This window comes from Pleurodeles waltl, chromosome 6 (assembly GCF_031143425.1).
Source record: "Pleurodeles waltl isolate 20211129_DDA chromosome 6, aPleWal1.hap1.20221129, whole genome shotgun sequence".
Lineage (NCBI taxonomy): Eukaryota > Metazoa > Chordata > Amphibia > Caudata > Salamandridae > Pleurodeles > Pleurodeles waltl.
This window is the reverse complement of record NC_090445.1, coordinates 1,190,779,444-1,190,794,910: the sequence shown is the minus strand read 5'-3', so window position 1 is coordinate 1,190,794,910 and position 15,467 is coordinate 1,190,779,444. Positions and strand designations below refer to the sequence as shown.

The 15,467-nt window shown below is 44.0% G+C and overlaps 1 protein-coding gene across 2 annotated transcripts in view; it reads left to right on the top strand.

The window, feature by feature from the left end:
- TM9SF3 (transmembrane 9 superfamily member 3) overlaps positions 1-9,321 on the top strand; it is a 343,971-nt gene extending 334,650 nt beyond the window's left edge. For both annotated transcript variants that reach the window (XM_069240441.1, XM_069240440.1), the window contains exon 15: positions 7,478-9,321. In XM_069240441.1, the coding sequence (XP_069096542.1) occupies positions 7,478-7,545 (68 nt within the window). In that variant the 3' untranslated portion in view covers positions 7,546-9,321. The remainder of the gene's footprint in view (positions 1-7,477) is intronic.
- Positions 9,322-15,467: the final 6,146 nt, after the last annotated feature.

Below are 15,467 nucleotides of genomic sequence, written 5' to 3'. Positions count from 1 at the left end.
ACATTTTGAAAACAAAATGCATAGGATTCCAACATACCTATTCTTCATTAATTAGATTTTTTCACATGAGTTGGTTCATGGTCCATGCACTGTGAAGAATCAATCTTAGCTATAGCTCCGTTATCACAAATTTTGGACAATCAAAAAATACTAACTGTGGCCAGGCAGTATGATGGACACAACTGTGTATTACTTTAGTAGATCAGCTGAGTAAAAAATTACTGATGATAAACGGCATCACCTATTTATATATTTTCCACAGATTTTTGTATTAGTTTTCATTTCAACTATTAGTTTCTTTGGGAAAACAAAAGAGCAATCTATGCCAACTACCCCCTGCTGAATTCCAACCATATGTCATGTAACTGTTTCACCACAAACTGATAGTGAGTAGAAATCACCAAAATATAAAAAATCGACTGACACTTTGAAAATGAAAATCCTATTTTTATACATCTACATATATGTAACATTTTTTACAACCCTATCTGTTTTTGAAAGCTGGGAATATGGTGATTTTAACTCTGCAAACCTTTTATTGATACACTTCTTGGGGAAAAAAAAAAGTAGTTTCTTGCTCAGCATAAAAAAAAAATACATATATATATATTTATATACATATGTTCGGTGGCATGTGTGACTGCAGATACACATGCTGTGCATAAGTCGTCTGCAATCTAGTGTTGAGCTCGGAGTGTTAAAAGTTGTTTTTCTTCAAAGAAGTGTTTTCGAGTCACGGGATCGAGTGACTCCTCCTCTTCAGCTCCATTGTGCATGGGCATAGACTCCATGTTAGATTTTCTTTCCGCCATCGGGTTCGGACGTGTTTCCTTTTGCTCCGATGGTTCGAGTCAGAAAAGTTTCAAAACTCTCTAATTCTCGTCGGTATTGTTTCGATCGCGTTACATCTTCTATCGACACTTCGGTACCGTCGAGTCGAACATCTTTATTCGCCCTTTCCCCCAGACCGTCGGGAAGAAAATTGCGAGGCCTGCAGATCCTTCCGCTCCGAGATAGAAGAGCACAGAGACTCGAGATGGCATCCAAGAGCACCGAACGTCTTGACATCGAAGAGGAGGAGATCATGCAGACGGCTGTCTCCGTTCAAGGATCCGACTCCGAGCAGAAGTCTGAGGAGAACAGACCGGTCACGGCAGGACAGCACGTGAGTACGCCTGCCCCTGTCCCAGCCTTTGGTGACCAAACCCACAACTTCAGCACCGAAAAAGGCCACGCCACCAAAGCCATCGGAGCTGTGTCTCCGAGCCCACCAAACATCGAGCCTTCGAGTCGAAATCTCGAAAATCATTTTTGGAGCAGAGACCATCCTCGACCCTGACTTTTTCAATACCGAAAAAACCAGCTTCAGTGCCGAAAAAGCCAATTTACACGGAGGAACATGGACTTTCACAAGCACTCAAAGAAAGCCATGAAGTTACTGAGGAACACTCACAAATTGAGGCAATGGATGAAAGGCAAGCCAGGATTCACATCCATAAAGAGACTGGCAGAATTTTAATAGCACCTCCTCTAAAGCCAAAGAGGAAATTAGCCTTTCAGGAAGAATTGGACACTGCTCAGCCTCCAGCTAAAGTGCCAAGAACCAAAGAGAAACCTCCACCTCCTCAATTTTCTCCTCCTCACTCTCGTCATTTACTTATTTCTCCCCCTACTAGTCCTACACCTATGCACATCACCAGCACACACATTCAATTCGCAGCAGGACAATGTGGATCCATGGGATTTTTATGATCCAGACCCCATTCCAGACAACAACCCAGATTGCTATCCCTCTAAGCCATCATCACCAGAGGACAGTACAGGCTACACTCAGGTAGTAGCTAGGGCAGCATCCTATCACAATGTCGCCATGCATACTGAGCCGTTAGAAGATGACTTCCTTTTTAATACACTTTCCTCTACACATGCAAGTTATCAGTCGCTTCCCATGTTCCCAGGCATGTTAAAGCATGCTGACCAAATATTCAACGAGCCAGTAAAAACTAGAATAATTACTCCTAGGGTGGAGAAAAAATATAAGCCACCTCCCTCTGATCCTGTCTTTATCACACAACAGTTACCTCCAGACTCCGTAGTGGTAAGTGCAGCCAGGAAAAGAGCAAACTCAGTCATCAGGGGATGCACCCCCACCAGACAAGGAGAGTAGGAAGTTTGATGCTGCGGGGAAAAGGGTGGCATCTCAGGCAGCCAACCAGTGGAGGATAGCCAACTCTCAGGTATTGTTGGCTAGATACAACCAGGTCCACTGGGATGAGATGAAAGACATAATACAACATCTCCCCAAAGAACAGCAGAAGAGGGCACAACACATAGTAGAAGAAGGGCATGCCATCACCAATAATCAGATCAGGTCAGCCCTAGCCTCTGCACATACAGCAGCTAGAACCATCAACACTGCTGTAACAATAAGAAGACATGCATGGCTTAGGTCTTCAGGATTTAAGCCTTAAATACAACAGGCTGTTCTCAATATGCTGTTTAAACAAAAACAGCTTTTTGGCCCAGAGGTGGGGACGGCAATTGAAAAAATGAAAAAAGATTCTGACACAGCAAAAGCCATGGGTGCTTTGTATACCATACGATACAGGGGATCCTTTCATAAACCCCAATACAGAGGTGGATTTAGAGCCCAAACATCCTACCAACCTCAATATCAACGAGGTGGTTTCAAAAGTACTTACAGAGGCTAGTACCCCAGAGGCAGGGGAAAATATCAGACGGCAAAACAAGCCTCACAACAAACAAAGCACTGACTTGAGCCATCCCTTCCCAATTCACACCTCACCTGTGAGGGAAAGACTGTAAAGGTTCCACACCAATTGGCTACCCATTACCACAGACAGCTGGGTATTATCAATTATCCGCAATGGCTATTGCATAGAATTGACACACACTCCACCAGATATTTCACCAAAACCACACCACATATTGCCCTATTGCAAGAGGAAGTAAAATCTCTTATTACTCAAACAAGCAATAGAGACAGTGCCACAAAATCAAATAGGAACAGGAATTTAATCACTGTATTGCCTCATTCAAAAAAAGGATGGAACCTTATGGCCAATATTAGATCTCAGAACCCTCAATCTTTTCATCCTGTCAGACCATTTTCACATGCTAAAACTTCAGGAGGTTGTCCCACTACTTCAACAACACGATTTCATGGCAACATTAGACCTCAAAGATGCGTATGTTCACATACCCAAGCATCCAGCACACAGAAAATATCTCAGGTTTGTCATTCAAGGAAAACATTATCAGTTCAAAGCGTTACCCTTCGGAATAACAACAGTTCCCAGAGTATTCACAAAATGCCTGGCGGTTGTTACAGCCTACCTAAAAAGGCAACACATTCATGTCTTACCATATCCCGACGATTGGCTAATAAAATCCAACAGTCATACACAGTGTCAAAACTATACACATTATGTAATACAAACCCTACACACCCTAGGGTTCTCCATAAACTACCAAAAATCACACCTACAACCTGCGAAAATTCAACAGTATTTAGGAGCAACACTAAATACTCAAACAGCACTCACAAGCCCACAAAGAATACAAGCATTTCGCAATATATTGCCACAACTACAGCCAGCCCAACAGTACACTGTCAAATTTGTCATGAAACTATTGGGCATGATGGCATCCTGTATAGCCATTGTCCCACATGCAAGACTAAACATGCGGCCTTTACAACAGTGCCTTGCACAGCAATGGTCACAGGCACAGGGGCAACTTCAAGATCTAGTGTTGATAGACCGCCAAACATACATGTCCCTTCAGTGGTGGAATTCCACAAACCTAAACAAAGGGCGGCCATTTCAACACCCCGTGCCTCAGACCATACTTACAACAGATGCATCAATGATTGGCTGGGGGGCTTACCTCAGCAATCACAACATTCAAGGACAATGGAATGCCAAACACAAACAGTAACACATAAATCACTTAGAATTGCTAGCTGTATTCCTAGCACTCAAAGCTTTTCAGCCTCTTCTCACTCACAAGAATATCCTTATCAAAACACGCAACATGACAACAATGTACTACCTAAACAAACAAGGAGGGACCCATTCATCCCAACTCTCCCTCCTAGCGCAAACAATTTGGCAATGGCCAATCCACAACAAAATTCACCTGGTATCACAATACATTCCAGGGATACATAACCAATTGGCAGATGTTCTCAGCAGAGATCATCAACAAACACACAAGTGGGATATTCACCCTTCAGTGCTTCAACTACACTTTCAACAGTGGGGAACACCAGACATAGATGTGTTCGCCACCAGCGAAAACGCAAAATGCCAAAACTTTGCATCCATGTACCCACATCCGCTATCCAAGGGCAATGCTCTATGGATGAATTGGGCAGGGATATTTGCTTACGCTTTTCCCCCTCTCCCGCTCATTCCATTTCTAGTCAACAAACTGCGTCAAAACACGCTCAAACTGATACTCATAGCGCCAACGTGAGCACGTCAACCCTGGAACACAATACTTTTAGACCTGTCAGTAGTACCACATATCAAACTCCTAAACAGACCAGATCTGTTAAAAGAAAACAAACAGCAGATCAGGCATCCAAATCCCAACATACTCAATCTAGCGATTTGGCACCTGGGGTCATAGAATTTGGGTATCTACAACTACCAACTGAATGTATGGAAGTTATTAAACAAGCAAGAAAACCCACTACCAGGCAGTGTTATGCCAACAAATGGAAGAGATTGTGCATTACTGTCCATCTAAACGAATTACCCCTCTTTCAGCATCAGTACAAGACATTGTATGTTATTTGCTTCATTTGCGAAAAGCAAATTTAACTTTTTCATCTATAAAAATACATCTCACTGCAATCCCCGCGTTCTTGCAAAATATACAGCACAGCTCTTTATTTAGAGTTCCTGTTATCAAAGCCTTCATGGAAGGGTTAAAACGCATCATCCCACCTAGAACGCCTCCAGTGCCTTCGTGGAATCTAAACATAGTGCTCACACAAGCTATGGGCCCACCATTTGAACCTATGTACTCATGTCAGATTCAATACCTAACATGGAAAGTTGCTTTCCTAGTCGCAATTACTTCATTGCGAAGAGTTAATGAAATTCAAGCTTTCACAATTCAAGAACCGTTCATACAAGTACACGAACATAGTCGTACTACGAACTAACCCTAAATTTCTTCTAAAGGTTGTCACCTTTTCATATCAAACAATGGAACTAACAGTCTTATTCCCACAGCCAAATTCTGTGGCAGAAAGAGCCCTGCATACATTAGATATTAAAAGAGCCCTAATGTATTACATAGATAGAACAAAATCATTTAGAAAGTCTAAACAGTTATTTGTGGCATTCCAAAAACCACATACTGGTAACCCAATTTCAAAACAAGGTTTAGCAAGGTGGATAGTAAAATGCATCCAAACAGGTTACCTTAAAGCTAAAAGGCAGCTCTTAGTTGCACCTAAAGCACATTCCACAAGGAAAAAAGGGGCTACAATGGCCTTCTTAGCAAATATACCAATGGCTGAAATTTGTAAAGCAGCTACTTGGTCAACACCACATACATTTACCAAACATTACGGTGTAGATGTGTTAGCAGCGCAGTAAGCCTCAGTAGGCCAAGCTGTACTAAGAACATTATTTCAAACAACTTCAACTCCTACAGGCTAACCACTACTTTTATGGGAGGAAAAACTGCTTTGTAGTCTGTGCATAGCATGTGTCTCTGCAGCTCCACATGCCACCGAACGGAAAATGTCACTTACCCAGTGTACATCTGTTCGTGGAATGTTCCGCTGCAGATTCACAGGCACCCTCCCTCCTCCCCAGAAGCCTGTAGCCGTTTAAGTTCAACTACCTTACCCTCTGCGGGAAAACAATCTAACATGGGGTTGATGCCCATGCGTGATGGAGCCGAAGAGGAGTCACTCGATCCCGTGACTCAAACACTTCTTCGAAGAAAAACAACTTGTAACACTCTGAGCCCAACACTAGATGGCAGACAACGTATGTATAGCATGTGAATCTGCAGCGGAACATGCCGTGAACAGATGTACACTGGGTAAGTGACATTTTCCGTATATTACCTGTTTCTTGGTTCCTTCCACACAAATCCACAATCCCTGTGTACCTTTTAAATCCCCAACAAATGGGAAAAACCCAGATTTACCTTGGATATTTTTTTGAGGTCAAAAAGGTTATGAAGGCTTAATTACAAAGGGCCTTCAAAAACCAGTTCATCATTGTGGAGATTCAATGGTGGAGGAGCTTCAGCAACTAAAGGGTTAAAAGTTGCGGGACAGTTTTTTTTTTTTTTTTATGTCTGCTGTGTGTTTTATTTAATAATTGTGTTCCTCTTACTGTCAGCTAAGATAGCAACAATCCTATAGTTAAATAGATTAGCAACATGCAATAGCTGGGCTAAAAGTTATTAAATCAATATTTTCAGAAACAGTCTCTTACTGGTATTCATAAAGTGTTGAGCAGGAGGCCTCGTGCATTAATGTTTCACAGTTGGTGCTTAGAGATATAACAACTCATGGACAGTCATTGTAGTTGTTCAAATCTGATTTACCTTAAGTATTTTCACATCTCCTAGGTGGGTGGGAGCATGAATTAGTGGGTAGGAGATGATCACCTCAAACACAAGTAGTAGGTTTTATTGTATTTTGTATACAGCACTTCTAAATACTAGTAACTAAAAAACACTGTACATGCATCTTTCAGGCATAGTGGATAACTGGGAAGAGGTGGGAATGGTGTTGACTAATAGAGTAAAAGTAGCTTTGCATATCTTGGATGACTTTATTTGGGTAAGCCAGAGGTGTAGGAGGCCAAATTGTGAGGGCCACTGGCCATCAGGGGCAGCCTTAAACAGGACTCTCCCTTTGCCTCTATGGCCCTGATGAAGCCAGGCTGGTGTCACTATGATCTTGACCTTGAGGAATAACCATTCAAAACACAGGGATGACAGGCAGATTGAATTCCGGGCATTGGGTAGCAGGATAATTCATGTTGTTGCAAGTTGTCGAATAGATGCTATATTGGTCCTAGGGTGTTTGCAATGTTTATCTTATTTCTTTTCCTAGTTTCCCTCACTCCCCGTCCCTTCACCCACAACACACAGGTACTCCTCTCACCTTTTTCACAGATCACTTTGCTGTCCGATTCAGCAAAGTATCAGATTGTAAATTACTCGGAGAGGAGCATATCGCTGTAGTTGGTGTGTTCACTCATCCCGTTAATGAAAACAATATTTTAGAGACCCAGCCAACACAGTTTGAAAAAGTACTTAATAGTACAATGTTGTATTCTTATATAGTCTATCATTGGTAACATATAAAAGCAGCCTGAAATACAGACTATAAATTATTGTTCCTTCTCACATCGTTAAAAATATTAATTATGCTTTTGTTCAGAGAATCTAAAACAATGTTATTATTTTACAGGAGCTATTGGTTACATGGGAACAAGTGCCTTCGTGAGAAAAATATACACTAATGTAAAAATCGATTAAGAATCAAGAAAAATATGGGAACTCTGGATCCGTTACTGCTTTTTTGGGGGGTGGAGCTTGCACAAAAACAAATGCAAGAAAAGACTGGGTTTTAGCACTGGGTACTGTGTGGGTCTCCATTTTGTGGATGGCTTAAAGTAGCATCTCTTTCATTGATCCTGTGTTCTTACTGACTGCTTTCACCAACTGTTCACAGCAAATGCGTGGGTTATGTGCAGTACGCATTACCAATGCTAATCGTCCCAAAACAAGCTCATTAAAGATGAATAGACTAGCTCTCTTCAGTGAAGAGGACAAACAGTTTATTTAACACATTTGTTCCACTGAATAAAAAAGGGGGAAGCTCGGCTTCGAAAACAAGTGATTAGCTGTCTTCTAGGGTTCAAGCATTTTTAAAAAGATGTTAAAATGCTGTTCCTAAAAGACTATTTTTTCTAATTAATGCCATTGTAGGGGGAGTGGTATGTTTTATATTTTGATTCTGGGTGTTCTTTTTTTGTTTTTGGGCTGTATAAACAATACGCCATTTGTTAAAAGAATGGGCAGAAGAAAATGTGCATGTATTATATATCAGCTTTCCATGTAGCTGGACCAACTTCCCATGTATTTATCTTCAAAAAATAAATATTGTGCTGCATCTTTACAATCCATCCAAAGAAGATACACCCTGAAGAGGAGGGGCGGTTCTCTGCATCTGCACTGCAAGTCTCTGTACAGTTAGAAAGCAAACGTTAAATGAAGAGGTTATTTGTTTTTATTACTCATTTTGAGGTCTAGATTAAACAAAACATTTTTTAACAATGACTAAAATCCTCTCCTTTTTCTCCCCAAGTTAGTCTTGTTCATGTTTTGTTTGGGTTTGAATGAAGGCTCTACTTATGATATTAAAGGGGTAATACGTGTATATAACATTAAATAATGTAACTTAGGTGTAGATCCGAAATGTATTTGGATGTACAGATTTACTACAGTGTACTTTTTTCTGATGATGATTCCATGTAAAAATGTGTGAATTTAAGTGGCTATTTTCATCTTGCTTGCCACTGCATGAAACAATGATTTCTCCACAGATGTGTTTGTCATGATTTTTATGTTCCTTTTGAGAAAATGCAATGTCAGATTTGCAATTTATAACATTTATTTTTTGTTGAATGTGTGTGAACACCCAGAACATCTAAAGCACTGGTGCTTTGACATGTTCAAAAAGCTGAAATTTTCAGAAACCACTTGTTACCCCTTTTGGTGGAAATATAGGTTTCTACAATATAAAAAGAACATTTGTTAAAAAGTAGATATAAATGCCAATTTTTGCACAGTGTTTGTGTCCTTGTCAGGTGTTTATGATACACTGGTCAGAGTATAAACATAAATACATTGGCTCCCTCTTTCCAGATCACATTTGTAGTGGGGAAAGATGATCTTGTGGACCAAGATAGTAGATCTAGGGAGAGGGCTGGATGTCGATTAGAAGGGCAAATAAAAATGAAGCCTGTCGGTCAAGGATTGTTTCTTAAAAAAAACAGTAAATTAATCTTGGGGTATTTCACTCAAAGTGATTAATTGTTTGTTAAACTAGTTTGGTTGAATATTTTTCTATCTATGTTTTTCTTTTATCTCCCTAATACAGAAACCGATGGTGCACTAACCTTTTGTTTCAATTAATGTTTAAATATGGATTTTCAGAAGACCTGTGTGTTAAAAATGGACCGTAAATATGTGCTTAGAAATTGTGCTGAGCGGAGCAATGAATTTTAAAATTAACTTCCTGATGATCAAGTTTGAATTTTTTGTGTTTTTTTTTTTTTTTTCATGTCAAACAAGCAGAACCAAAAGACAGCAGTTGTTTTGCTAGCAAGTAATGAGGTGTCATTGTCTTGTAGCTTTATATTTTGAATCAGTCAAAGCACTGTATTTGGCGTATCGTGAAGTCTTGGTGAACGTTCAGCATTTGCTGCTTAATTGAAGCAACATGCAATAATTTTGGGTCTTTTGCTTAGCATTACACCATAACCGTTTTTCATTCTTAACTTCAAACAACTTCACATATAAGCTAACCTCACATCTCTGAATGTTGACTTCATCTTGACTTTTTGCTTTCAGTTTGATGGGGTAGGATTGGTTATAAGGTGGCAACCTGAAGGCTTGCTTAAGTTAGGCATTGCTTATACATGACATGTAAAGCTGCTTCTCAAATTGTTCATGAAAAGGAACGCAAAAAAATATAAAGTCAGTGTCTTTTTATCTTTATGTAAATAACTAATCTGATAGAGACTTCTAGTTGCAAATTCCTTACCTTAGAATTTCCCCCAGGCGTCAGACAGGATCTGGAGATTTTTCTTCGAGCAGAACCCTTGCACGCCATCAGGTGGCGTCAGTTGACTCTTGTAAGTCATTGGTGTTGTGGTCACCGTGATGTTGTGGTCATATATAGGCGCCACACCGGCACACTGACATCAGTTCTTTTCTTTCTGTGCCAGCCTACATGCAGATCCAGAGAACAGCAACCCTCAGTCGCTTTAGAACTGACTTTTCAACCATTTTGTTGAATTTTTTTATGTTTTTGGTTCTTTGAAATGTCTTCCCTAAGACCGTATTCAAGCCCTGCAACTCCAGTCACCACATGATGTAGGTGACTGATCTGCACCTTGTGTGCTTGTGGTGTCTGAAGTGCGACCACAGCACAGTCATACTCAGACTGCCAGGCCATAAACCTGAAGGCTTTGAGGGCGCGGTCCCTAAAGCTGATGGCGGTCGGCTCTGCGTTGCTCTCTGTCTTGCTCGAGAGGAAGGTCACAAGACCGTTCAGAGTCATCACCACTCTTTCCACTCTGGTCACAAGAAGAAGTCAACGAACTAGAAGCATTCTTTGGCTTAACCACGTTGCTCGGCCAATGTGACACGGGAGGAGCATCATCTTCCTAGTCTTCCGTCCTCTGAGCTTGCTTTTGTGTTGTCTCCATGCCTCCTGATATCCCTGGAACCGTAGCCACCCCTGCCCAACTTGGGGAGTTTTATGAGGCCACACACATCATAGCTGGGTAGACCTACCCTCCTGTGACACCCTCGGGCCCAGTATGGTCGGCGGAGGCTCTTTCTGATTACCACCGGCAGCTTTGGCCTCAGCTCCAGAGGGCATCCAAGTATTTGTTTCTGCATCCGAGCCAACGCCAGTTGTGCCATTGCGACCTAATCAACATCGATCACATACTTATTCCTGACTGCAATGCAGAGGTGGAACAAAGTCATTTGACATCAGTTCCAACTTTGCAGGTACATAACTCCCCAGGTTGGATCCTGACTCTTATACCTATGGGTATGGTTACGGTGGGAGTATGGAGTGGTCGATGGACCCCCTAAAATACCAGCATGAAGACCCTTACATGGACTGGGCTCAGGAATTGGATGAAGCCAGTGGGTTATACACCTTCCCTGACTCTGACATGCTTTCTTCCCCCTACTGTGGCTACGGAAGAGGGAGCCTCCTACTCTATGGTGGTGTGAAGGGCAGTCGAGATCCTGAGCCTCGAGCTGTCTTCAGCCCTGGGCTTCCACATCAAAACCCCTATTGCCCTTCAGTGAGGCCCTCACTGGTGTCCTGCTGCAGACATGGTCTAAGCCCAGCACAGGGGCTACTGTCTACAGGAAAATCATCCGCCACCATAGGTCTCCACCTAACAACCTTAAATTCCTGACCCAACACACTATGCCTGAGAGCTTAGATATTCAGTTATCTTCGTCTCCTGGCGAATTCCCTTCCAAGCCCCCCGGCAAGGAATCAAAAAGACTGGACCAACTTGGGAAAAAAATTTTCTCTTCCTGCAGTCTGGCATTGCGGTCCATGAACACTGCATGCCTTTTGGGCCACTGCACCCATACTGTAGGGGATACGGTCGCACAGGGTGGTGCCACAGGTCATTGAGGAGGCCCAGGCCATACTCTCCCAAGCTGTTGTCAACTGGAGAGATGCAGCCAAGCTTACAATTAGATGGGGCCTTGACACCACTGACAAATTGGGCAGATCGGTTGCTTTGACAGTGGCTCTTCAGCACCATGTTTGGTTGATGACATCTGGCTTTTGGGGGATATTCCGCAATGACGTACGGACATGCCCTTCGATGGCACCCCAACTCCGTGCTCAAGCGTTTTAAGGAGTCCCGGGCTACCGCTTGGTCCCTTGGCCTTGCATCTGCTCCTTGCTCCCCCGTTTTGCTCTTTCGCGGCTACAGAGGGGACACCAAAATGCGTCCATTTCCCCTCCAGCCACCATGCAGCATGGGCTGCCAAGCATCTCTGTGGCTCAGGAAGTGAGATCCTCCGTCCCAGTGGATCAGGGAGCCAGCAGTCGGCCCACCCAACCACCACACCCAACTCCCTGCTGCAGCCTCCAAGCCTTCCTAGTCCATCGCTCCATCACGGACCAGTTGGTGGCAGGATTTGCCATCACCTGTCCCACTGAGAAATCATCACGACGGACAGGTGGTTTCTGCAAATCGTCTGAAGGGGCACTCCATCCCCTTTGAGACTACCCGTGCTGTCATGCCACCATCCCTCGATCGGATGATGGAGGAATACTTGGCCCTTCTTCGTGAGCAGGATACGGCTCTTTGCCAAGGGAGCCCTATAGAGGGTCCTTATCCCAGAAGGAGGTCATGGTTACTATTCCCCCTACTTTCTGTTGCCCAAGAAGGACAAGGGCCTTCCTCCTTTCCTAGATCGCCCTGCCCTCAATCGGTTCCTCAGGAAGAAGTTCAAACTGCTAACTCTGGCTCAGGTCCTTTCTGCCCTCGAGACTGGATGGTTGCGTTAGACTTGCAGGACGCCTATTTCCATATTCCCGTCCTGCCTGCCCACAGATGTTACACTGTGGTTGGTGGTAGGTCACGAGCATTTTCAGTTCACCATGCCCCCCTTTGGTCTTACGAGCACCTGTCGGGTGTTCACAAAAGTGATGGTGGTTGTCGCAGCTCATCTGTGCCAGCTAGGAGTTTATCTTCCCCTGTCTCAATGACTGGCTGTTGAAGGCATCTCCCACCTCCAGACTAGGGCGGACCTCGTGCATTTTCTGGGGTTCACTATAAACGTACAGAAGTCACACCTGATTCCCTCTCAGACGCTCCTTTTCGTCAGAGCTGTTCTGGACACAAGTTCAGTTTTGGGCTTATCCTCCCGAGCGGCAAGTCCATTATATTCAAGCTGTGATTACAATGTTTCAGCCTCTATCCTGGATTTTGGTGAGAATTACTTTGAGGCTCCTGGGCCTCCTGGCCTCCTGCATCCTGCTGGTGACACATGCCAGATGGAATGCAGGCTCTGCAGTGGGACCTGAAGCTCCAGCGGGTGCAGCATCAGGGAAATCTCTCTGACATGGTCCAGATCTCAGAGGGAACTGCGGAAGACCTGCAGTGGTGGCTTTCAAATTGCCATTGGTTCATCTGCAGATCCCTCTCTCTCTCCCTTCCTCAACCAGATCTCACAGTAGTGTCAGATGCGTCATTCCTGGGATGGGGCAGCGACATGTGAGAGGTGGAGATCAGAGGCGTCTGGTCAGGCGGAGAACGGCCTCCACATCAACCGTCTGGAGCTCAGGACGATCAGGCTTGCATTTAAAGCATTCCTTCCCTCTCTGCAATGGAAAGTGGTGCAGGTGTTCAGACACCACCACCATTGCCATGTGGTACTGCAACAAGCAGGGCGAAGTGAAGTCTTTAACCCATTGTCAAGAGGCCCTGCGTCTCTGGACCTGGCTGGAACATCAGGGCATATCCCTGGTGGTTCAGCATCTGGCGGGCTCTCTGAAGATGAAACAGCTGTCAGTGCATGGTCGATCACGAATGGCATCTACGTCTGGAGGTGTCGCAAGGTCTTTTTCACCAGTGGGGAGAGCCTTTATTAGATCTGTACACTTCCACTGAGAACGTGCAATGTCAGCTGTTATGCGCGTTGGAGATTTCAAGGCGGCACTCGCTTGGCGACACTTTTCGTCTCAAGACGAACTCAGATTTCATGTACTCCTTTCCACCTATACCACTTCTACCCAGAGTTCTCAAGAAGATCAAGAATGACCGACCCAAGTAATTTTGTGGCTCCGGACTGGGCATAGGGGGTATGTTATCTGGAGCTTCTGAGCATGGCCATCAATTCTCCAGTCAGACTGGCTTTTTTGTGAGGATCTTCTGTCGCAGCAGCAGGGGAGAGTTCTCCACCCAAACCGGTCCAGTCTCCATCTTCTTGCAAAGAGATTGAGCGGCGGCAGTTGACAGCTTTCGACCTTCCGCCCTAAGTCTCTGATGTTATCTTGGCAGCCAGGCATCCCTCCACCAGAACAGTATACGCCTGTTGGCATAAATTCGTGGCATGGTGTACCAACAAAACTGTTGATCCCCTTTCTGCATCTGTGCTTGAGGTTCTTTTGTTCTCTCACTTGCCCCGTGTGGCTCTGCTTTGGGCACCCTTAAGGGCTATCTGTCTGCCATCTGACTTCCTGATCATCCCTCCTTGTTCAAATCTCCCATTGTTGTAAGATTCCTCAGAGGTCTTACCAATATGTTTCCACCTACCCCGTTTGTAATGCCCCAGTGGGACTTAATCTGGTCCTCACCTTCTTCATGAGAGCTCCTTTTGAGCCTCTTCATTATTGTCCTCTTCTGCTCCTCACCCTAAAAGTGGGCTTCCTTGTGGCTGTTACTTCTGCACGGAGAGTGAGTGAGTTACAAGCTGTTTCTTCAAAGCCTCCCTTCATTTCCGTTCATCCTGTCAAACTGGTGCTTTGTTCTAGAGCATCTTTCCTCCCTTAAGTGGTCACCCCCTTTCACGTAGGCCAATCCATCACCTCGCCTACTTTTTATGCACCCCAATATCATTCTTGTGAGGAGGATCTAAAAAGAGCGTTGGTGTTCTACCTCAATCGCACCAAAGACGTTCGGGTGGATGATCAACTCTTTGTGGGTTATGTGGGTGGGAAGAAAGGACAGGCGGTGCAAAAAAGAACCTTCTACAGATGGGTGGTTCTCTGCATCAAAATGTGCTACACTTTGGCTAAGAAGCAACCCCCTGAGGGTTTGCATGCTCTCTCCACAACAGCAACAGCTGCAACCACTGCGTTAGCACGCATAGTTCCAGTCCTGGACATCTGCCAGGCAGCAATATGGGCATCCCAGCACACGTTTACCAACCCACTCCTTCCTGGACAGTCAGGTCCACAGGGACAGCTATATTGGGTGTTTGGTCCTGCAGGACTTACTTGTATGATCTTGGTACGCAGACGCTCCTCTGGAGATAGCATTGCATGGGTATCTATTCTAAGGGGAGGACTCTGCAACTAGAATTCTCTGTCAGATGAACAAGTTACTTACCTTTTGTAACTAGTTATCTGGTAGAGACATATTCTAGTTGCAGATTCCTTACCAACCCATCCTCCCCGCTCTGTAAACTGATTTCTAGGAACAGGGACTCTGTGTCTCCGTTTTCTTCACAGCTCCATGCTTCTGGGGTAGAAAGTTGTGAAAAGAAACTGACATCAGCGTGCCAGGGTGCCGCCTATGTACGACCATAATGTAATCGCGGTGACCACAACACCAACGACAGACGCAGAGTCAACCAATGCCATCTGACAGTGCACAGGTGTACTGCTTCAAGGAAAATTTCAACTTCCAGTCCGACACCTGGGGAAAATTCTAAGGAAAGGAATTTGCAAATAGAATAGGTCTCTACTAGATAGGCAAGTGACTTGTTCAACAGTTAGTCACCCTAATATCTGTTCTTAACAGTCCGCAATGACAAAGACACATATTATGGTGTGGATGCTAGGTAGGTAATTATTTTGCCTTAGTAAAATAAACAACATTTCAGTTTCATAAAGTAGACTTTCAAATGAAGCTTCTTAAAATGTGTTAAGCTGGTCACCAAGTTAACACAAGTAATCC